Here is a 25,645-nt window from a genome sequence, read left to right on the forward strand (position 1 = left end):
TTGACATGTTGAAAGAAGCTATCTCTAACAAATATTCAAACGCAGCATATCCTGGAAATCTAAAAAAAATCCCACTTTATTCAAACAAATAAGTTGATTTTAAACATAAGAAAAAGTTCTAAACTGTGCCATTTGATAAAACGGCCAATTTCACCAAATTTGCTGGCATAATTCAGAGCTACAATGTGACCCATAAGACATAATAGATCATAAATCCATTTAATGGAGAGATGATTCCTTAATTTTTTATCTCACCATAAATCCCCTTGGAGTTTTCTGAAAAACTGAAAAGGTCAAACATCTAATAATTTATAACATGCTGTCCTTTGTCACATCACATCAGACTGATAAAATATTTACTTAATTTACAGTACTATTAATGTAATTAGCATATTATGTCCTCTGGTTCAAGTTTTGTTCATTTTCAGCTATGAGTCTAGACAGACTCTCTATTTTATTAAGGGCAGATTTTGGAACAGTTAGCTATCTCTCCTTTGTGTTTGTTAGAAATATTTCATGACTGTACATCAATTGAAATTTTTGAAGGATGTGTTAAAATATACCATCCTTACTGACTCTTCCTGTTTTGTATTTCATACCAAAATCAAGTTATCTACAATCTAGAAACACACTTAAAAGAGATGCGATTGGGTCTGAGTATCACCTGTTAGAGACATCATACAAATACAGGTGGACAGCCAGGTGTGCTTGTCTTCAGGACTGAAACTCACAACTCTTCAGGTATTTGTCAAGGGAGTGCAATTTCATGAGTGCATCATTTAGAAGTCATCCTGCACCTCTCTGGATAACAGGCACTCTGCACTCTTGTCTTATTTTCTGTGTATGTCCACTTACACAAGAGTTACATTCCTCAGAACTTTTAATTCTAAATTTCAGCAAGGGCATGAAAATAGAAACATTTTCCAGCACTACCTCACATATATCCAGTGAGAGACACTAACAAAGACTCCCAACTAGGTGTAACCTCATCTGATTTATAATCCAAATGTATTTTTCTTGAATAAGATAAACAAGGAAACAAACAGATTTACAACTGACTATCCATCAGGCATTACATTTTCAAATAAAAATCAAGAGTCTTTATTTCCTAATGAGAAAGCTCATATAACCACCAACACCCCCTTCGCCCCCCCAAACAGAAAATAGTCCTTTTTAAATATTTCTATTTATTCATTAAAATTATATTAATGAAAAACTGTATTAACTAAAAAGGATGACATAAACGATTAAACACTACATTTTTCTCTGTAAAAATGTACTATAGGAAATGAAACTTAAGGCAATATGCAGTGGACTAATTAGAAAAAGAAAGTAGGCCACCATACAAAAATCAGTTTAATCAGGCCATGAAAGCAATGAAAAGGAAATAGCAGAACACTGTAAATTGTCAAGTCAGATATTTTAATTTCAATATGAGCCACATAGACCAAAGAATGATTAGATTCCATTCTAGTATCACACTGATGGCATACATATTAAGAAAGTAGAACATTCACACACACTCCCTCCACTTTGGTGCTAAAATTTCAGTACTGCTCCACAATTTAAAGCTATGCGTGAAAAAGCATCTCTTGGCTGGTTACCAACGTCTTCAAGTTAAATCACTGTCTTCCCTACTGAGGTTGTCACACCTCAGTGAAGAACAAAAATAGCTTTGTGGGTTGAATTTCCTAATTCAAGGTGTCAACAAACATTTAAAGCCATATTTCTGCCACACCCACATTCAGAAAAACTATGCTTTGCTTTGTGGGGAATAAATAAACTCATTCTTCCATTAATTCTGGGACTGCAATGTTTAGAGATACAGAGGAGAGAAAAAGAAGGGAAGAAGGCAGTGTCCTGGCATACCAAGAAAATCTAGACAGACAAGTGACAAGTTTGCTGAAAGCCACAACTTGAGCTGCCCAGATTGGTGCTCAGCTCTAAGTCTGTCTGTCTAAGTAACACCGGCCCAAGTGTGCTGGAAAGCCTACTAGGCTATGTATGTGTAACTTGAAAACAAAAACTGATTTGAATTAAAGACATGAATATATTTTAAACTTCAAGTCAAAAAGGTTCAGAAGTTTTCCTCTGTTGTTAAAAACAAATAGTTCAGTAGTGAGGTGTAAAAACCATCTGCAAGAAAGTTTTGATTTCCATGAAGCTTATTTTGGGTAGTTAGAATAGTGTTTGAAAAGTATCATAACTAATTTTACATTATGCAATTTCCAATAAATTCTGCTTTGCTTTGTATAATTAAAATGCTTAGTGTTGGTGTGTTGACTTTGTGGCTACAAAAGAATAATGCAAACAGAAGAAGACACTTCCAGACACTTCCAGTTTGACTTGAAACATACCAAGTCTGACAGTTTTCTCTTTTTTAACTACATGTGTCTAGCTTCTATTTCCTATAAATTATAGGAGATGAAGCTGGTACAGACTACATCATAATTTCTGGAAATTCAGCCTTGAATGACACAGGTAATTATACACTTAATGTAAAACAGGGGTTTTTTATGAAAACACTGCAAATGTAAAAATTTCCAGAGCTCTAAGGCTTTAAAAAAAAAAAAATCCTAAAGAAAGCTCAATATACAAAATGTGATTGTCCAGGGACACCTGTTTTACTTTATGTCAACAACTGTTTTAAACAGTGAAACTTGTATCCAGCCATGAAGAAGATATTGTCTGATGTTCTCCTTTTTTCATCTAACTTTTTAAAGTATGTGCTGAAAGATTTTCACAGAACAGTGCTAATTACTAAAATTTGTAAAAGTTCATTGAGTAACTTTAAAAAGCCCTCAGGATAGAAAAATACCTTCAACATAAAAAATCATCCTTAGTCTTCATTCAAAACTGTATTCAAAATAACGGATAGTGTGCTTTGAATCATCAGCACACCCATTTGCCTAATTCTCTCGGTTTTTTGAAACAAAAATACAATATACACCTTGGGTTTTAAGTCAAAGGAATGGAGTTTGCTACCCTGGGGCTGTTCCTTAGGAATTTATAAATTTTGTCTTCATTTACACCACCTATTATTGTGCTTCTGCTTATAACAGTAACTGAACAAACATTTCTCTGTGCTCAACTGTATTCTTCTTCAACACAAAACAGAGACTTCTTTGAATTCTTCATGGAGCAGATCCACTTAGCCATACTTGAAGACTGAATCCTTCCTCCCCTTTGATCCCTGAAGTGCTTCTCCTCTGGGTGCCTTTTGTGTATGATTGCTTGTAGATGCATTTAGAAAACACCTGGGACTGGACTAGTAAAACTATTTTTTTTTGAACTCATGGGTTTTGCTGACGGTTGCTTACCTCATTATCTGACTCCACAAGCACTTGATCATATTCACTAAGAGCTACTAGGAACATGATAGATGTGACATTTTCAAAGCAATGTATCCATTTTCTTCTTTCTGATCGCTGGCCTCCTACATCCACCATTCTGCAAAATTAACCACATCAAATCCATGAACACCTTAACAGACAAACACCCAACTACAAACACAGCAAAATACAAGAATTTAGTTTAAAACACAGTTTGGCAAGGTTTTCTTAATGGCTTTTTTTCCACTGATATTTAATAGAATCTGTTATAAGCATGTTAATCATACTTGCTGATGGGTTTTCTGTATTTGAACTACTGCGAACCTCAAACCCCTCAGAATTATGAGATATAAAGGTCTCATGAGCAAAGATTTGGCAATGCATGCCCCATGTATTCAGCAACAAACACAAAACAGATGGTGGACCACCATTTTCTCCTCCCCATAACAGAATCAAAATCCACAACTTGTCAAAGCTACCCCATTTTAAGCAGACAAACAGAAAACAATACTTATCTAATAAAGGCTTTGACAGCCAAAATCAAAACTCATGTTTGCTTGCAGTGTATTTCCATTTCATCCCAAGTCTCAGTGTAAACACAGGTGTCTAACTCATTATTACAATTCCTTGGTTATTTTTAAACAATTGTACTTGCACTAAATTAGGGTGGTATCTCTCTAAAAATGAACTAACAAATGGTGACCTTTTATTCCATGATTTACATGAATGACAAGGGCACATGGTTGGACTTTCAGATTATTATGCATAGTGAAACTTCAATATATATTACTGAAAAGATTAATTACAGATTTTTTATCAGTAATAACAAACCAATTAGGTTTGTTATTTCTTATCAAAAATAACAAACCTAATTGGCTTTGATCCCTTTGACATTTTTAACATGAGCTACTGAATACATGTGGACAATTATATAAAAATAAACTCGCCAAGCTCAAATTTTAATACCAGAATAATTGCTTTCTATGTAGTTTAAATGAATATCCTTACTTGACACTGCTAATGTAAAAGGAAACAAAAGAAGCAAAGCAAGTGGGTGCCAAAACTTTTTTCCTACCTGAAAATGACGCTTTGTAAGTCGAATGGATATTCAATGATCCCTGTTGTTGGGACTCGAACTCTGAGCACATCCTGCTGGGTTGGCAGATAGGTGGAATCTGCTATGCGGTCCAAGTCATTAAGATAGCTATAAACAGGGAGAAACAACAGGAATGCTAGACAGTGACACCATCATCCCACTGAGGAAAAGAGAAAGAAAAGCTTGGGAAGGAAGTGGGGTGTGGGGTAGGGAGAAGTACAACAGGAAAAAAAAAAAGCATTATTGGCAGAAAAGAGGGGATAAAATATAAAAAGGTACTCCATCACCACTTGCAAGCTAATTCTACAAGAAAGTTAGCAAAATTATTACGTTTTTTCTTAATCTCATATAACTTTGCTTGGCTTTCACATGTAAATTCACCAAAGTTGTCAATTACATCATTCTAGGAAATTCAGAGGCATAGTATTGTACAAAGTGTGAAAAACATAAAATTGCTTTGAATCTGTAACATATTTCTTGATAGTCAGTCTGTATGAATATCAACTCCATAAGACTGAATGAACCTTCCAAAAAACAATGGACTGCTATAGAACAGATAGTGGTCTACAGGAGTCTGGTGTGACTGACTGGTAATAGATCATTACCGGTTATAAAATGACAGGAAGATAAAGAGCACTGTTTTGAAACTAAATTAAAAATTGAAAAGACCAACCACTGACAATTAAAACACTTTCCAGTCCTTGTTACCAGAAGGCAGCACAAACTAATTAGTGGGATCTTTGGCACCTGAACTTCTGCATTCACACTGAAACTTCTGATTAGGTTGATAAGTCTGCAGTACTTGAAACACACTCCAGCTGGCTAACAAATAACCCAAAATTGTATAAAATTGCTTGTAAATGTTCAGTAACTATAACATAGACCTATTCTGCTTATTGGTTAATGATGAGTTTCAACCATAAAGCACTAGTTTACTGAAGGTTTTAATTAGCTGTCATGAAAAACATCCTCCAAAAAAGGAAGATACCCATGTGTGTGTCCAGGAGCTAGACATCGAATGAAGTCAGTGCACCATGAAGCTTATGCCCTCCCCATGGTGGACATGTGGCAGAAGGACTGCTGCAGGAAACCAAACTCTTTGACATTTGGCTAGTTCACAGCAGAACAGTAACCCTACAGTTAGTCACTAAGAAGATAAATTAATGTAGGGATCCCCTCATTCGTTCTAGGGGATGAGAGCAATGGTTTTGTAATTTATCAAATGATGATGAAGTGTCACCAACTTCTGAACATGTTCTTTTCCTTGTAGTAACTAGTGAAGACACTCTTTTTAAATAAACCCACACAAGAAATAATCCGACTTCTTCTAGAGGTTCTGGGTTACTTTTTAATAAAATGGTGAGAAGTTATCCTGAACGATGACAGAAACAAACAAAAGTTTAATTTCTACCTTACAGTAAAAATACAGAAGAATTTGTTAGCTTTGGGAAGAGCCAAATTATTATTGGCTCAATTATAAAATTATCAAATTTCCTTCACTATGTTTTATTAGTGGAGTATCAATTCAATAGTAAATACCAATGTGAGAAAGATAAACTGAACACTATCTCAGTTAATCCAGAAGGTACTAGTCTGAAAATATTTTCTGAGAATGCTAATTGGCTTCTGGCAGTGAGAAAAGGGCTTGAGAGTCCAAGCACTGGATCTGCCATCACGGTTTTTTTACACAAAAAGCAGCAGGAACAAGCTCACCACCAATTTGTTGGCAGAAAAGGAAAAAAAAAAGTGAATGAAATCCATAACTATTACCATAAGAAAGTGACAGACTCAATTAGATTCTTATTCCCTCCCACCCACAGAATAATTAGTTTCATTTTGTGATGAAATTTTGGAGGGAGATAAAGAAGCATTGCCAGTCATTACAGGCTACAGTGGTATTCATAAGAGCAAGAGAATTTTAACTGAATAAATTGGCAGGTGGCCCATTGTGCCCATTTACACAACTTTCTTGTTGCTTTCCTTTGGCAAGCGGTCTCCAAGGTGAGCCTGGTTACTGCATCTTTGCACAGTGGACATGTTACTATCTGGTAAGGCACATCTGGCTCATTTTAGAAAGGTAATAAATCAAAGGGATAGATACTATTAAATTGTAACATCTCATTCATGTTTCTAGAAATCAATAAACAAGCAGATGAGGTTTTTTGGGGATTTTTTGTCCAAAGTTTTAGAAACACTAACTTTTCCTTAAAAAACCTTTTCCTTGTCCTCATCCTTTATGCTCAAGTTCTGCTCACTCAGTAACCAAAGCCAGGTAATTTCCTCTTTCACCTGTAGCCCCCTACAGAGTGTACACAGTCCACAGAAGAGTCCTCATGCATACTTACAGAGTCTTACTTAATATCTAGAGTCTTACTTAATATCCTGGATTGCTCCACTTAACAGAATAAGGAGTGTTGGGCTCTCTAAGAACTGTCTTGAATTATACACTCAAACCCAGAATCAAGGAATTAGTGTCAAAATCAGTAGGGAAAAAAAAATTCAAAACAGAGGGGTGCACCAAAACTCTAAAAAAAGAAAATCTTTTTTACAATCATAAATAGAATATACAGGCTAACAAAAGCCATTTAGAAAACACCCTACTTTTGTTGTTGTTGTTTTCCAGTAATATTTAGCCCTTATCCCCTTTTCTTCTAACTTAAAACTTAATAAATTAATGTACTATTTTATCAATTTATTTAAATGAAAATATCACAGGTCTTAGTTTTACAAATTGAAGTCTTTTATCATTGCTATTTTAATGCTGTCACCATACTGCAAATTGTCAATTAAATTCTTCCCGGAGAGAAAAAAATGGATTTAGTTTTGATTTGTGGTTTTTCTGTATGGTTTTTTGGTGGTTGTTGTTTGTTTGCTCTGGTTTTGGTTTTGTTTGAGTTTTTTCTGGTTTTTTTGGAGATTCTTTACATTTTATTTTAACAGACTCTAAACTTATGCTGAAAAATTACTTGTACTGAAATTCAGATTTAAATTAAGTTTTGCACTGTTGCTCTGAAGCAAAGGAACCGGTATTTTCTGTTAGTGATAGTTCTGCAGACAATTACACTTCCTGTTACCCCATGAAGATACGTAACTTGGTGTTCTGCTATCAACGTCAGGGGGATTAAACATGAAAATCTGAAAATCAAACTGAAAGCTCTGCCAGCAGCAGCAACACAAAGTTGTCTTCAAGATCTTCTAAATTCACTAAAAATACGGCATGTCTCTTTTAAAATTTACATAACCTCTAAAATAAAGAAGGAATTTTAAAAAACCACCTATTTTCTTTAAGCAAGAACATCTATCATTGGGATTGACATCAGGGTCTTTCTGTTCCCTTTTTGTCACTGTTTTATAACATTGTCTGAAGACTTCTGATATGATAGAAATAAAATGTTTCTTTTCAGTCAGGTGCAATCTTCCTACAATACCAATGAGAGCAGATCAACACACATAACCTCACTACATTATCATAACTTGTGCATTAATTGCAAAACACTACATCTCTACATCCACAGTACTACACAGAGAAAACCCAAGGCACTTTCTCTTTATGAAGCACAAAAATGGATTTTTGCATTTCATTAGAAGGGGTGGGGTGACAGTCTGATTATTCTGAACAACTAGTTGTTGAGCTGAGTCACTATTTCAAAATGCTGAGAGGAAATATGTAAGTGAATGCAGCTGACTACATAAAAAGAGAAGACAACTAGAATACAATTAATATTTAAAGACATACCAGCAGCAGACACATTTTCCACTTACTACTATTCTAACTGTTCCTGTAGCATTGAGATTTTATTATTTGGCTTATCATGGCTTAATTTACTGTCACAATAAAGACTTTTACTTTTAAATCTTCTTTGTACCAAAAGAATTGGATATTTGACATGTTTTTTTACCCTCATGAAAGCTGGGGCTTAAAGAAATTCCCTGATCACCAGGGAAGTGCAGCATTGCACACATAAGCTTTAAACATTCTACAGCTTATCAAACTAATGATTTACTTGTTTTTGAATTACTTTATGAGGCAGCAACTTTAAATTAAAACATCAAAAGTGCTAGCTAATGCCAATTGTCTTCTGCTTTCAACTCTGTTGGCTCCAGACCACCCTAGCTGCTCCTCTGCCCATCCCCAGCTGCCAGTTCTTTAACTTGTACAATAGCTTGATAACACATCTCTGTCAATACTATTTGGAACAGTGAAGAAACACTACTGAAATTGTTCTGATTATGGTTTATTTGATGGATATGTCCTAAGATGTGGCAAGTCCATAAACTCCAGCAAGAAAGCAGGGTGGATTTATTTTCTTCACTGGTTTATCTGCAACCAGAAGAAAACTTGTGAAGCCACAGCCATGTGAACTGTGTTGAGTTTTTTAATGCAGATGGATGAGGAGTAAATGAAAATTTGATGGGCTTTTGTATGTAGCTGCTTACTAATAAACTGATTCACTGGGGTTCTAAAGCACTTAGCTAATGCAGCCCTAAAGTACTGACAACTATATTGCCCTCCTGAGGAAACAAATCCTACATACAAACAAGAAATTTAAACAAATAAGAGAAATGCACAGTGTGTTTTATGGTAGATGCTCAATTAAAAATGGATTAACACATACTGCAAATCAGTCTTACCAATGCACTTAACTCTCCAATGTATACTTCAACTGACTTTACATGCACTCTAGCAAACAAACCACACGACTTGACGTAGATAGAATCTTACAAAAAAGGACAGTAGCCAGTAATTGCACAGACCAAGTATTTTTCAGTTTACTGGCTTCAAACTTTAAAGTCATAATAACAATATGGTTATTGGAAACACTCTGGAAGCCATCCTGAGGTCTAGTTCAACACTGAGTAACCACCAGCATTACCACAGGAAATTCAGTTGTACAGGTAGCAGCAACTGTGCAAGACATTTAGGTCTCAGCTACATGGTACTCAGAGTTCATTTTCACAATCTACTGAGAAATCTTGTTTTGATGAGTCACACTGTAGCTATATGGCCTCTCACCCAAACAGCACCTACTCAGCTAGGCATTATAGAAAGGAGATAAAATGAGAAAATACATGGTTCTGAGTAAATTTACAATACAGACCAAGTTTCTAAAGTTAATTATATCTGTAATTAGTTTTAATAAACATGAATTTTAGTGGTGCTGAGGTAATTTTCCAGGGGTTGCTATAGTGACAGGCAGAAGGTGCATTATCGAGGCAATGAGTATGTAATGAGCTGCTGGCAGTGGACCTCCCTTGACGTCAGGACAAGCTGCCAGCATCTAGCAACCATACCCGTGATCTGCATGCTGACTAGAAGCAGAGGAAGACTTTTGTTTCCCAGTCAGTACCAAGAGCTAAGCAATTCTTTTTAATGCACTTTACATCACCTATGACAAGGTCTAAGCCTGCAGCCAGCTTCAGCGAAGCTGCCAAGCTATGGACGTGCTAACAACGCTGTTGAAAGAAAGCACATATCAAAGGTACTGTGGGTCTACATTTCCAGGTAAACAGCAGGAATAGGATTATGGGAATAGACTGACTCTGTACTTTCCTACATGTATTTCCCATATGGAAATTGAGCAAGGAAGTGAGATTACTAAGCTTAATAAGCAGACCACAGTTGTTTTAACCAGTAAAGTTCTTTAATAAACTGAGTATAACTCCAGTCACCATGAACAGGCAGCTCAATACAGAGCCTTACTTTCCTAGGGCTACACCACCTAAAGAAGACAGACCATCAAAACTTACTTGAATTTACTTTCAGAAATCAAGATCTTGGAACACCTTCAACATGGAGCAGACACTTCAAAGAAACATCCTCCTCTAGCTGTGAGCTACTACTTACCAGCATCTTTGAGGTCAGATTTTTCCACTTAATCAGGTGATAAAGAAGCATTTTCTAAGGAATTCATAGGACAAATTTCTGTAACATTAAACTTTGTTCTAGTTCTATACTAGTGTATAGCCTACTTGATCACATGCAGGCAGTAAGGCATGGGCAGACAAAGGTAGAAAGGATACAGCCTTCAATCCATCTCTAACATAATTTCCCTATCTGAGGTTAAAAATGAGACTGGTCTGCTCATCAGTACTGTCTAATAACTTTTCCTAAACTCAACAGGCAAAACTGATGTAGCAAGGTGCTGAATTAACACTCATTGGCACACTATCAAACCCTGGGCTTAGGAGTCTGCGAGACACTTTGAGCACAGAAGTCTCTGGAGAGCAGAATGCATCTGTAACACACTGCTGAGGAGAAAGGATCTGACTGGCACCATACCAGAACCACTATGTTATAAACCTCTAAATAAAACCAAACATTGAGATAGAAGTAATTATTGACACTGATAGAAAGGTCAGTATAAAACCAGTAAAGATGATTTGTTATCACCCAACCAGCCAACACATGTTTATGGTGAGAATGAGAGTACAGGGAAGAGTTTGTTGATGATTTCAGTATAATCACAGTTATAAAAGCAAGCCTTACCAGAAACATTTCACATACAAATGTTTTCTCATTGCATTCAATGACAAGAGAGATTTTGGTATGATAGTAACAACAGACATTTACATCTTTTCAACCCCAAAGTTCAGAGGTTTAATGCAAAAAACCATTTTTTCCTTAATATTGAGAGAGTTCATGGGTATGACCCTCTTGAAACGCTGTATTTCATACACAGATAACAGCAATGCAAGAGAAAACAGAAACCTAACCGAAGTCTATGACAGTTGGGTAATTTGGCAAGATATTAAACAAGATTTGATATATCTCTGTCCTTTGGAGCCTGCCTGTTTTGGAGTGGGGTGGAGCTATACTACATACTATTGCTGGAGTTTGGTGTGGTTTTGGGGTGGGGTTGGATTTCTTTTAGTTTGTTCTGCAAAACTTTGAGCCAGTTGATGAGGCCACTCTCCTAAAACCCCTAGCACTAATTTGGACCATGTGCTGAAAAACAAAAGCCTTTCTTTTTTTGCTTCTTAGAGAAAACATACAACTGGCTTGACTTTCAACAGCAGATATGCAAAATGCTAAAGCTGCTGTAGCAGGATTTTTCCTGCATCACCAATGCCAGAATAATTGACACAAGTGTTCTCTATGCTGAGAGGCAGCAGTCCAGTAAATGGAATTGATTTTCAGTGTACAAAACTAAATGTAAACAAGTACTGGCTGTGTTCTCAGAATGTCTGTAGAGGTTTGTGTTTCTAAGACACTACACCATTGATGAAAAGTTGAAGTAAATTGCCAGTTTCCAGAACTATCTTATCTTAATATACAGTTTGAAGTGAGGTAGGAAGACGTTGGCACAGCAGTTTTTTAATCCATATTCCACCTAAGCCCTACCTAGTTGTCTTCCTCAATTTCCTACCTCACTAAAAGCCAACCTTAACAAAGGCTAAAAAGATTAGTCACAAAAGAAACAAATACTCATGCAAATTTTTCTTTTTATGAACTGTGGTGTAAAAATTGTACAGTCATTAAGAACATGTTTGGTGCTGCATCAAAAAAAACATTCTGAAATAAACACATACTGTATACTGCTTTACATGGTCCCCCTTTCCTTTTTGAATTTCCCAAGCTGTGTTGTATAACCTGCAGTTTTTGTATGGGAAGCAGTACTTTGGTATGCACACCCCATCTTTCTTCAGACATTGCTTTTATTTTTAGGACTATATCTAAAGCATAAGATAGGATTATATCATAGTTCTGCTGCTAGTACTTGATCTTTGAATTCAAGACTTTCATTTTTATTTGCTGTTTCTACTTTACTCTAAACCGTACATAAGGCTGTGTAAACTCTGAATACACAAAAGCAGAATCTACAATTCTACAACACAAATTGCCCTCAAGTATAGGTTTAGGACCTTCAGGTAGATTTTTACAAATGAAAGTAAGCAAGTACTAATAAGCAGTTTATTAAATAATAATGTACTTATGCATCTTTTAAATTATCACTACATGACTATATTTGTCACTACAATCTAATGACTGCCACACAAATATCCCAGACAGTTGTTCAGAACTTGCTATCAGCTCAACTTCATAGTAGGTCCCAATTTCAGGCATTATTACTACTTCTGAGAGACCCATCATGCTCTGAGAGTGCCCTACGCCTTTATGAAATTAAAAAAATTATTGCTAAAGGCAATGCCAAGAAATGGAATAAACTGCATTAGTAAAAACTTAATATTCATGGGCTGCTCTTGCCCCCCTGTGTACCCCAAAGCACGTTGTATTTAATGGGGGCTAAAATTTACCTGTTTCAGAAAAGTAACACAGAAGGAAGACTTTAGATGACAGATATAAATGAATTTTTTACCCAAAGTTTTGAAAATACTTCAAACCTAAATGGAGTACTGTCATAGAAAAATTACTAGATGACCAAAGCCTTCCACCTCCTGCAACAAGTTTTACAAAAGGTGTACTTTACTGAGCAGACATCACTAGGTTTCATATCTTTCTTTCCAGTTAAAAATCAATGATATGTGGTTAATGACCTCATATTCACACACTTGAGCTCTTATATTACACAGTAAAGTATGGGAATCTGCATTTCTATACTAACTGTCCAACTACCTGAGCTCACAGTATGTGCAACTGCAGGAACCAAGCTGTTAAATGTGACAGCAAATGCAGAAACAAAAGCCTGAAAGACTATACATGTATGAGAATGCAATGGCATGCATGACTAAAGAAGCAGTACATTATATAATAACAAAATCTGCTATAGATATCCACTGGCATAGCTAACACACTAATGGGAAAGTTATACTTAATTCTCTGAAGTGTTAGAAAACAGAGCCATGGAAGGGAAACTAAACAGACTTTCTCAGTCCTTGTAGCAATTCGGAAGTCCTTAGCTGGAGGTACACAGCAGCCAAATACTTCAATTTCATGTGGCTAGAAAAAGATGAAATTAAAAATTTGAGCCAAGCAAGGCTCTGGGACACTTTCTAGGTCTTGACACTTCCTACATTTTGTTAATGAATGGTAAACCCTTAGTGCCATACTGGAGAAAAATGGTGAAGAATTTTCAAAAATTCCAATTGCAACCCAAATTCTCTAACACAGAAGACTATTGGCTCTCCTTTCCTTAGGCTTTGAAAAAGTATGATACAATCAAACTGTTTAATGGTAACCTTTTTACATTTGGATTAAGGTCTAGGCAGCTGGTACAGCATATTCTGAATTCTCTCATCTTATCTCACATAGCTACTACTAAAAGCAATTATCCATGTTAGTTTACATCTGTCTCACACTGTGAGGCAGCATCTTAAAGGGAACTAATTTCATGGTAATTAAGTGGTTAAGTCACCAGGTAATGCACATGGAAAGCAAATAACCTCTATATACCTCAGGTGCTCTTGACTTTACTACAGAGAAGTCTAAAAGTTGATTTTAAAACAACACGAACATCCAAGCTTTGGAGCATTCAATGGTCAGGAAAGAGAACAGAATTAATTTGTTAAGCCTCCAAGAAGTTCAAATCGACTCCCATAATGCAGAAAATTTTCTTTCTTAGATACTACCCTCACCTCTTCTAGTAAACATACACTGAATGTATTCTTCTAGAGTACATCAAAAATGAAGCTAACAATGACAAAGAATGACAGAACGGGTCAAAAGATGGCAGAAAGTGAAAGTAGTATGATATACAGGACATAATAGAAATCTGAAACGTAATTTAGAAACAGTAAAATAACAGGAAAAAGACTATGTGTAGTAAGAGAATAATTTAGATTGCAAAAGATCTCAAACATCATTAAGTCCAACACTTATCAATCACCACCTTGTCACTTAGACTATAGCACTAAGTACAACATCCAATTACTTCTTGAACAACTCTTCACCACTTCCTGAACAGTCTGTTTCAATACTTAACAATTCTTTCCAAGACCAAATTATTCTTAATGCTCAGAAAAATGAACCTCAGCTGGTGCAACTTGAGGCTCTGTCCTCTTGTCCTATCTCTTGTTACCTGGAAAAGTGTCTGACTCCCAGATGGCTACCTCCTCCTTTCAAGGGGGTTGTGGAGGGTGGTAAGTTTACACCTGAGCCCCCTTTACTCCAGGCTAAAGACCCCCAGCTCCTTCAGCCGCTTCTCACAGGACTTGTGCTCCAGACCCTTCACCAGGTCTGTGCCCCTTCTCTGGACATGCTCCAGTCCCTCAGTGTCTGTCCTGCAGTAAGGGGGCCAGAACTGGGCACAGGATTTGAGGTGGATTTGAGGCCTCAGCAGTGCTTACTGCAGGGGGACAAACCCTTCCACAGTCCTTCTGATACAAGAAATGATGTGGTCCTGATGACCACACTATTTATGATTCAAGCCAGGATGCCATTGGCCTTCTCAGCCAGAAGATGGCTCACATATATCTGCTGTCAAGCAGCACTCTGAGGTCATCTTCTGCTGGGCAGCTTTCCAGCTACTCTGGCCCTGCCTGTATCACTGCCTTGGCCTTCTGTGACCCAAGTGCAGCACTCAGCACTCAACCTTGTTGAAGACTGATGGCAGAAAAGAGCAATATAGGCAGCAGACTGAAAATACTATTACTACTACTACTGCTACTACTACTACAAAAACAGTGGAAAACTACTGAGAAGATGAGAGGCTTGTGCAAGGGATGAATGAAGAACGCATCTGACATTGACATATACATTTACCAGATACTGGCACATATGCTAACATGAGAGCTGGTGGACAACAAACTACTCTGGTTTATACATCGAGTCAGAAGACAATGAGCATCAAGTGCTTTTTTCTGTCTTACTGCCTTGTGAATCCCAGTAGTAGCTTTAAACCAATTTGTTTCCTTGCTTTGTGACATTTATAGTGTTAATGAATTTGTTTGGGTGTTTTAATGGTAAACACACATACTGTATTTTTGAAACAACATTTCTTTTGTGTCTGCTGATTTTTTATAGTGCACCTCCACATCCGGAAAAAATTCTACTTGCAAGCATAAGTATACATAGAAGCTTTTCTAAATACCCATATACAATGATTAACAAGTCTAATTTAAAAGATTTTGCTGAAATCCATAGCATGAACTACAATAAAGTCACCAAATCTGCACAAACTCATGGTAGACTGCTAAACATGCCGAGCTTAAGAAATAACCAATCAACTAGTACATGTACCTTTCGCTGTATATGTACTAGAATGTACTAGAAGGTTTTTTTAATAGCTACTTAATAATCATTAAGTATTAATCATTAATAATCATAATTCCCTACTATTTTTAATGCTACCCAAAAGATCCACTACAGTGCCAATTTATTAAAAGTAGATTGAAACTATGGTATTCAGCACAATCTGATCTGAAGTAGCATCAGATCATTGTTTCCTACTTAGCAGAGTAATCCTAGTTTTAGCCTCTAAGGTAGAGCACACAAAATACATACAGTTACAACTTTAAAACCAGTATCTCATCTGTTGTGGAAACAAGGTTAGGACCTACAAATACAAGAAATTCAAAATATGAGATGCTTCACCTTCTAGTTAACTCTGCCACTCATTTCAGTACAGAAACAACCTGAAAATATGTTGCTAGTAACGTGTCTCTAAAATTTTCTTATCACTGTTTATGCATCCTGAAATTTTTCTCTTTATGCAATATTATATTTGTTTCCTTACCACCTAAAACCAAAACACAGTATGGTATGTTTGGGGACAGTGAGAATCTGAACAATACAAGAGAGAGGCCATTGTGCTTTGCACCACTCTACACAAAAATGTATGTGCAAAAATGATGGGTTGGGAAGGTAACCAGGACAGAGAACTGCACAGGACAACAGAAGCCCTATGCTCAGGGCAAAGGGAAGTCATGGTGTGGTGATAACATTGCAATGGATCTGAGGAGACTTATGTCATGCATCCATAGTCTTCAGCTGCCTAAATTCTATCAGCAAGATCCTAGTAAGTTCATCTTGACTAATTCCCTTATAAAGTGCGGTATTAGATAGGGATGCTTAGACTACTATGCAGATAAACGTCATTCCACACCTGTCATGTCTAATGTCCTGCTACAATGAGCTTAATGGAAGTTTCATTGTGCTTTCCTAAGTGAGAGGCTTCCATTCACATACATATGCCAAATGGAGACTAGAATTATGCCACTGGAATAATTTTTTTTCATAGCTAATACAGAAATCAAGGTAGAACCCGTGGAGGTTTTTGCCATGGCTTTAACAACAAACCAAGCTGTGTTCTGTAGCCCAGGTCAACATCAAAAGGCCATCATCTGTTTCTGTGACAGCAAATAAGAAATTTCACCTGAGCTGTATGCCACATCACTAAAAAATAACTAAGATTCATGGAGTAAACCTTCTGGCAGACATCAGATTCCAATGACAAATTTCACGTGTTTTTCTAATCCGATCCCAGTCCCAAGAAAAGGGTAACATTTCAGATATTTTTTAGTCACATATGCATTTTTATTATTGTTGCTCTAGAACAAACAATTTAACTTGAAGTGCTTTCCTGATTTCTTCCCGGCAGCCATTTTAAAGTTTAGAATTTGTTTCCATAATAGAAAGACAGTTCTAAAAGACAGTATAAAACAAATCTCTTTGTTTAGTACTGTTTACCTCACCACTAAGACTGCAAATGCCAGAGAGGAATACCAGAAAATCTGGAAAATAAAGGTTATTGGATATTTCAATTTTTATGAATTGTATGGATGTCTACTTTGGCTGCACTTCCCAGTATTCACTACTGTCACACTACATTAAATTATTTTTGCATATCTTGCATTTGTGATTATATGTTGGAAGAGAGTAAGTTGACTAGGTTTAACAAAAATTCCCCCCAAATTAATCATCCCTAGTTTGAATGTTAATTTAAGACTTTGTATGATCACAGGCTATCATTTTTTAAAATAAGCATAGATATAATCCTAAAATAGATGTATACCACTCCTTAATTCAATTTATATTCAGCTATGCTTGTACTGCATATACATACAAACATGCACACAGACATACAGTACAACAAGCTAAAAAGTAAAAATTACTTTGTTAGAAACAGAAAATTATATATAGATGTTCATAACTCCCATGTACTTACTATTTAGTTGAATCTGATAATTGATATTCCCGTCGTCTATCGTAACACTCCTGAATTCCAGGGTCATTCCATAGGCTTCTTATTGCATCTACATATGGGTTCTCAAAACTTGACACCTTCTCTACATCAACTTCTCGAACTAATAGTGCATGAACCTAATTCAAAGCAAACAAAACAGTAAAAATGTACCTCATTTTCTATGTTTGCAGTCAGCTCATATACAATGAACAAGATTTATAATTCTTCACATTGGTTATATCACCAACACGAATGTAAATTTGAAAAATCAAATATCATGAAGATGATTGTGAAGATGCAAAAAGGAGGTAACTTTTAAGCTAACATTACAGGGAGTGAAGTTGCTCTTGGGAAAATTGCATCTTCTTAGACTTCTTTCTTTTGGGACACCAGCAATTGTTACCACAACATTAAAACAAAGAAAAAGATAAAAATAACACACAAAACAGAAGGATTCTGTAAGTACCACCACATTCAAACTGGTCATTAGGATCTGGCTACTCATAGTTCAACTCAGTTGTTTCACCAACACCTAGATGGTGTAGATGGCTGTTCAGTTCACTACACTTTTGACAACAGCAGACAACATTTTCCACGGCCTTCTGGGAATATAAGAATTTCTCCTTTTATTTACCAGAAATCTTGTAAACACTTAATCAATTATTTTTGGAAAACTATGTCTCATACATTTAGGATCTTCTTCATGGGTTTCTACAAGTATTTAAAGCAAGATTTCAGAATACGGAAACTGGAATTTTGTAATCATGATATCACCACTTGAGAAGATACTGAAATAGCAACCATGTTTTCTCCCTCTTTATTCCCCTCAGAAAACTATGAGCAGGGTTAAAAACTGATTCTGAGCTTCAATTGTATTACAGCTTTATGCTGGTTTTCCTGGCAATACTCCTTTTGCCACAATTCATTATATACTTACAGAAGTGTGGGGTTTTTTGTTTTTAGGCTTCATCACCTCAGTTTTCTACTTATTATCTTTATTATCATCTCTTATTTTTATAGTAATGGGAAAGTAATGGAAAATAATTTCCATTTTCCCAATGCAAAATAATTTCCAAGCCACTAGGAGATACCTGATCCTACAGAATCTACTTCAAAAGAGCTGAGAAAGTTCTAGTAACTCAGTACTATTACTAAGAAAAACATTAATATTTTCTCTGTTCTTTGGTTTTTAGGACTACGTTAATGGTGGTTAGATTTGCATAAGACCAGTGAGTTGGCATTTCACTACTGTGAAGCACTTTTTTCCTTTGGCAACTTGTGTGCATTTAAATTAAACTAGATTTTACCAAAATGCTGTATATATTTTCCTGAACTACCACAGTGGTTATGACAACAATAACAGTTAGCTGAATAAACTGAGTAAATAAAAATATTTAATGCCAAAAATGTATTTCACTTTTCCAGCTATAGGAGGAACTAAATCAGTCATCTTTCTTTGGTTTGCCTTTTTTTTTTTTTTTAAATCAGTGTAATCTTCAGAATATCCAGTGTAAAACTCCCGGGTTGCAGTTTCATGCCATTCCCTCAGGTGCTGTCACTGTCACCACAGAGAAGAGCTCAGTGCCTGCCCCTCCTCTTCCTCTCACTAGGAGGTTGTACCTGCAATGAGGTCTCCCCTTAGTCTCTTGTTCTCCAGGCTGAACAGACCAAGCAACTACAGGCACTCCTCACACGGCTTCCCCTCAAGGCCCTTCACCATCCTCATGGCCCTCCTTTGGACACTCCCTAATAGTTTAATATTTGTGTATTCCGGCACTCAAAACCACACATTAGACTCAAAGGAAGGCCATTCAAAGGATAGTGCAGAGCAGAGCAGGATAATCACCACATTCTAAAACCCCAGCTACAGAATAAAAATGGCACAGCAACTTTGGATGATCCCAACACTTTCTGGTAAATTGAACTTAAATGCAACTATGGATGTCTACTGTAACACTTAAAGACTGAGAATGCTGCAGCTGTCAGACAGTCAGTATGTGCTATATGGTAATTTACATATAAGGCTGCCAAACCCTCACAAAACCTGTTAGAGCAGCATCTTCCTCACCATGGCTCCACTTGCAACAAGAAGATATAAACAACAATGAAGGCACAAAGGGAGAAATAAGGGTGTATAACAGCTTCTTTGTTTCCTCGTAGTAAAAGGATGACATCTCAGCTGGGTGAACTAAAATCATCAGAATTTCAAAGAAACATACATAGAGCCTGTGTAAACCAGCCTGGGACATGGATCTATGGTCACCTTAGGAAGCCCATTACAGGGCTACTCAAATGTTTAAAATACTACACAAACAGGGGAATGAAAACCGTGTATACAACTTGCACTCTAAGTATTACACAATTCTCATGACTTCTCATAATTAAATCATATTTTTATGACTCTATGACCAAATTTGTTATTTGCAAAACATCCCCAAGAATTAAGGTATGGAATAAGCAGATGTAAACTGTGCAGGTAAATAGTTCCATGAAGGAAGTAAACTCTTCCATGAAGGCAGGAAATTGTATGTCATTTCTGCGGAACAACCCAAAAATCTTACATCTGCAAAAATTACTAACATAATGTAGTATTGTGGGACATTTTTTCACCTCCAAGGAAATCTTAATTACCAAAGTATTTCCAATGTTTTGTCTGTGTCTGGTATATAAAGCAATTCACCAGGGATATAATACCATTTCAGATATATTGTCACTTCAGAGACTTGAGGCTTGATGTAAAATACAGATATAACTCTTGTTTTCAAAAGCAAAATGAAATTGAAACGTATTCTAATACTTGAAATTATTTGGCTACCTTTAATGAAAAACATTACAGTAATTTCTAGTCATCTTTTATTCCCTGTGCTGCTGGAATATGAAGAAAAAAAATCTGAAACAAAAAACACCTATTACTTGAAGAGAGGGGGAACATCTCACTTCCTCTCTCTGCTACACAAGACTTAAAATGCCACAGAGATAATGCAATAACCTCCTCAACTGCAGTGATGACAGAGGCAAAAGAGAAATTTCACCTTCAGATTTTAAATATTAATCGTCCTTTTATATTTTTCACTCTCTCTAGTTGTTCCACCTATAAACAAAAATATAAAGATTTAATAAACAAAAATTAGAGGCACTTTTATCCTCTGTTTTAAAAGTTTCATACCTCTAACTATCCAGACCTCCAATTCTCCAGATCCTCAAGACATCTGCCTACTTTCTTTCTTAGAAGGTGAGATCATTAAGCATTACAACTTTTAAATGCTACAACTTTGCTTGCCAATGACTGCATAGGGTATTACACTCTTCAAATACTGGCATAACTATAGAGCTAAGCTGGAAGATGACATCAGTGCAAAACTGAACAGCAGGTTGCAAAAATCTATCACAAAAAAAATAATAACTAATATTTACATTTGTGTGTGTGGCATGTTACATTTGCAACAGGTTATAAATTAGGCACTTTTACCTCCTGCAGGTACTAAATGTAGCACCTTACATGAAATTTTCACACACTGGTCCTAAAGTTTTGCAGCTAGTGAATACTTTCCTGATGTGTGCTGTAAAAATGTGTCATTTTTGCTGTTGAGGATCCTAGAAAAAGAAACAGCTTCATTCTATGGAAAACACTTTTGCTTTGTAGAGCTGAGGAAATTCTACAGCTGACTTTCTGAAATATCTCTATGGATCAACCAACTGCCAAATTCTTTCCACTGCTTTAGTAATTCACCCCCAAAGAGCTGGTTTTGTGTTGGCAGGAGATGAGGTATTCTGCCCTGAAATTAGTCAAGTCTGCCTAAACATCCTACTTGTTTACATTCACTTCTAAAATACTTTAAAAAACCCAAACAAACCCCACATGTGCAATATTATTCTAATTGTAAACAATAGCTTCAATTACAGGTTTAATTTATATATATTTAACTACTTGATTAGGAGTCTATGACATTTATTCACAAGTTCAACTTATTCTCCAGGCTTTGCCAAATTCCTTTTTAAAGAAAACAGAGCAATGAGTAAAATACAGTCCATATAAGTAAAGAGAGATCCAAAACAACTAGCAAAAAGTTATTTTTGCTAAGTTACTACCGGGTTTAAATAGTAAACAGTCTCATTAAGTCACATTTTGACTTGTTTTCCAAGTATTACTTTTACTGACAATTTTTCAAAGGTTTTCAGCAGCTGATGAAATTTTGGGATTAACACTTTGGTTCAGATAAATCCTTAAGATTCCCAAGGATACCTTGGAACATACCTGATAATGTTCTGACATTTTTAAAATTTAATTTTAACATTTGAATTCTAACACTGATAATCTGAACATAGAACTAAATCAAATATTTTTCTTTTAGACATAGTCACTAGCAATAAATTACAATCTCATCAAGTCCTCACAATTAATAACTGACAAGGAAAACAAGTAAAATAATCTTCTGGCAATGAAACCTATTTACAAATTTAATTCAAATCTTCAATGACAGAAACTAACAAAAACCATTTCAGATTTGAACAAGCATAGGCAAGAACTGGAAATAAGCTCTCCTCTCGCAACAATTTTTGTAGTTTAAAGGAATTATCTAAATTACTGCTCCATGTATAAAAAGATAGTATTATCACCAAGTAATCCTTGAATGTTTACAAAAACACATTCAAGCATGGAGCTCTAAGCAATCTGGTATAGTGGAAGATGTCCTCGTCCACAGCAGGGAGAAGTGAAACTAGATTATCTTTTCCAGGCTATTCTATATATCTACAATAATATTTTCAGAAAGATATCAATGTTATAAGTACTTTTTCCTATTTTCCTGGTGTGCTCTTTGTCTTCTTTTTTTCTCCCAAGGACAATTTTTAAGCTGAGATCATCCAACAATTATTGTGCTATAATCCTACAAATAATTATTGTACACACAACATATAACAAAACATTTCTCCTACTTCATAAATTGTTGTTGTTAGACTTTTATAATATGCTTCACTGTTTTTAAAGAACAGTGCTCGATAAGTCTTGCAAATGGTACACTTTTCAGCCAGATTTTTGTATAGTGGTTCAGCTGAATTTATGGAAGAAAATGTAGTGGAAACATGGACATGCTGAAATTTTCTTTCCATCTGCAAGCAAAATAACAGGCTCTACTTCACAAGCCTCCAAGAATCTGCTACCTCAGTCAATCACTGCAGTACACAACTAAGTGCATTAAAAAGAAGTAAAATAGAAGGACAATGTTCCAGTACTAGAATTCTCACTTAACAAGTGTACCATTGAACAGATCTCCCACAAGCCTCACTCCTGTGCCTTGGTCCTGCACTACAGACTTTTTTTAAGAGTACAAGCAGTAACAGCCTTGCTTGGTCTCATGGATTCAAACACCTAGAACTGAGAAGACGATGCACCTCTTCACAGATATCATGGCCAGTTGATTCAGACAGTTAAGCATCTACTTGCTTACACAAAGAAACTGCAGGAATTGCACTGCATTTCAGACCTAGAGAAGAACCTATGGTGAACCTAGGGCACAGGGAAACAAACAGCAAGCTCCTTTTAAGGGAATGTCCGGGGTTTCGGCTGGTATGGTTTTCCTCTTAGCAGCTAGTACAGTTTTGGATTTATTATGACAATAAAGTTGATGACACAATGAGGTTTTACTTGCTGTTAAGTATGTTTACTCTAAGCCAAATTTCCCATACTCTGTCAGCCAGCAGGTGCACAAGAACCTAAGAGGCAGCACTGTCACGACAGGTGATCTGAGCTATCAAGGTGATATTCCATACCACAGAATGTCATGGTCAGTATGTGAACCAAGGAAAGGCAGCTGAGAGGCACTGATCACTGCTGGGCAATGGGCTAGGCATCATTCAGCAGGTGCTGAGCAGTTGTTCTGGGCATGTCATGTTTCTCTTGGGTTTTGTTCCTCTCTTGCTCTCCTTTTCATTCCTATTATTATGATGTTTTATTTTAATTCAATTATTAAACTGCTCTCACCCCAGCCCATGAGGTTTAATATTTTTTTCTCTGAATCTTCCCCCCACCATGGATGTAGCAATCAAGTGCCTGTGTGGTATGTAGCGCTAGACTGGGATTAAACCAGGACAAGGAAATGTGCAATCGCATCTGAATTTCAATTCAGGAGAGAAAGTACTACGTGGAAAAATAATCCTCTATACAACTCATACTAATTAAAATTGTCAGATGTGATAAGTTAAAAAAAAAAAAAACACACACAAAAGAAAAGCATTTTGCCTCCATAATTTTAAGTCACACTTTTTTATCTTCAGAGAAGCAGAGTGCCCTCTACTGACTAATACATAAGAGCAGAGGCAGTTATTTCAAACTGGTATTTCTAGAAATATCAGAGAACTGGGAGGGTCCCTTTCAAAATAATGAATGATTCCAGCAGGAATTTTCCTCTGTAAAAATTGCAACTAACTTAAATGATTGCATTTGTGTGCTGTCCAACCAAGAAGATTGTCCTTCTAAACAATTACCTCACTTCTTGGAAGTAAACTCTGAAAGTGAGCTTCAGACTTACTCTAGGCATGCAAAGATACATGACACCATATCACCTACTTATTTTGAGTGTGCTCATTAATCCCTAGATGTTTAGAACAATGAGTTGGCAAGACTGAAGTAAGGGGGCAAAATGAAATCTCAGATGAAAAGCTGTTGTTTAGAACAGGGTCATACAAGAATCAATTTAACCCCAAGATGTTAAAGATAGCAAGCCAACAATATTTTCTCTAGAGAAACCACAGACATATTATACCATTATGATGAGTAACTATTTGAAAAATGTCTTGAGGGAAAATTAAAATAAAGTTTTATGCCATGTGTGACCTAAAAAAGTGATAGCTTCCTTATAAATTAGGTACTATCTTCTCTGTTCCTAGAAATGGACTGTATTTGTGCTGGCTGGTATCAGATGCCAAGAAGAGCTTATTTAAAGGAGGACGGCAAAACACTGCTGACTCCTCTTTCAAGGCTTCAAGCAAACACCAGTCCTGAAATATGCTGCCAACTTATATCTTTGGGAAGGAGGAAGAAATAACCAATAAAACACATCTTTACAAGACTGAAAATATTGAAACAATTTTTCTATTTTTAAGAGCTTGAAAAGTTACTCACTTTGCTGCCTGGCGTGTGTAAAATTGATTCATATGTATTTTTCAATTATTAACTCAGCTTATTAACTATTTAATATTTACAGTGAGAGGTCACAGTGGCCTTTTAAACAACCATTTGGACAGGTTATTTATCCACCAAAGCACAATTGTAGGAGATTCTCAGGAGAAATAAGGCATGTTCTTTATAAAGGTACCATCAGTCATCACATGAGAGGAAATAGATTTTTGAAGGGTTATGTAGTGTCCTAATAGTACATTTTTAATAACCTACATGGTTTATTTGAAAGCCTGTGCTTTCAATAACAATGACATCTATGTGAAGGTAAACAAAATTGAGGGCTTTTTTGAATTAATTTTGATTAAATTTCATCTGGAAGAAGTGAGGGGTGAATAACACAGGTGTGAAATCACAAACAGTCTATTGAGAAAAACTGTCCTCATTACTAGTATAGCAAGGTTTCTGAATTCAGTCACCTAAGCCTGCTCTTCAATATACTCTGGAGATTCTCTAAGCAACGAGATGAAAATCTAAAAGTGAGCATGAATGATGAAGTCAACAGTCACATCCAGACATCACATCACGTCTCCTGGAGTCAACAGGTTCTACTCAGCCACAAATATCTAAATGTACCCTCTTAATTCTGTCCGTTATTGTTGTTTGTTAGTTTCAGAAATGTCCAAGGCAATTTCCCAGAAAATTTTCAAAACAAATTAATCAAGTTAATTTAGGGAAACTGTTGATGTAGAAAAGACATGCTGTTTGAGTTATATCCTGCTATCCAGAAAGAACGTTTATTAATAGGCCTTATCTACCCCATTCACAAGTATTATCAGAGACAGGCAGCTACTTAGGAAATCAGTAGGCAACTACAACACACACACAAAGAAACATTTCTAGTTGTAATTGCAGTATTAATTCAAATGCTGATAGTAAGACTGAACTGAATGCTTAACAAAAATAACCTGCAATTAGTCTTTAAAACAAAATAATTAATTCACCGTAAATAAAAAAGGCA

At 36.1% G+C, this 25,645-nt stretch overlaps 1 protein-coding gene across 1 annotated transcript in view; it reads right to left on the minus strand.

Annotated features, from left to right (window-relative positions):
- LOC102071789 (guanine nucleotide-binding protein G(q) subunit alpha) overlaps window positions 1–25,645 on the minus strand; it is a 115,833-nt gene that overhangs the window by 19,181 nt on the left and 71,007 nt on the right. Inside the window, exons 3-5 of the mRNA XM_005492403.4 lie at window positions 17,493–17,647; window positions 4,408–4,536; window positions 3,321–3,450 (exon numbers count right to left, since the gene is read on the minus strand). Coding sequence (XP_005492460.1) covers window positions 3,321–3,450; window positions 4,408–4,536; window positions 17,493–17,647 — 414 coding nt within the window. The remainder of the gene's footprint in view (window positions 1–3,320; window positions 3,451–4,407; window positions 4,537–17,492; window positions 17,648–25,645) is intronic.

Source organism: Zonotrichia albicollis, chromosome Z (genome assembly GCF_047830755.1).
Source record: "Zonotrichia albicollis isolate bZonAlb1 chromosome Z, bZonAlb1.hap1, whole genome shotgun sequence".
NCBI lineage: Eukaryota > Metazoa > Chordata > Aves > Passeriformes > Passerellidae > Zonotrichia > Zonotrichia albicollis.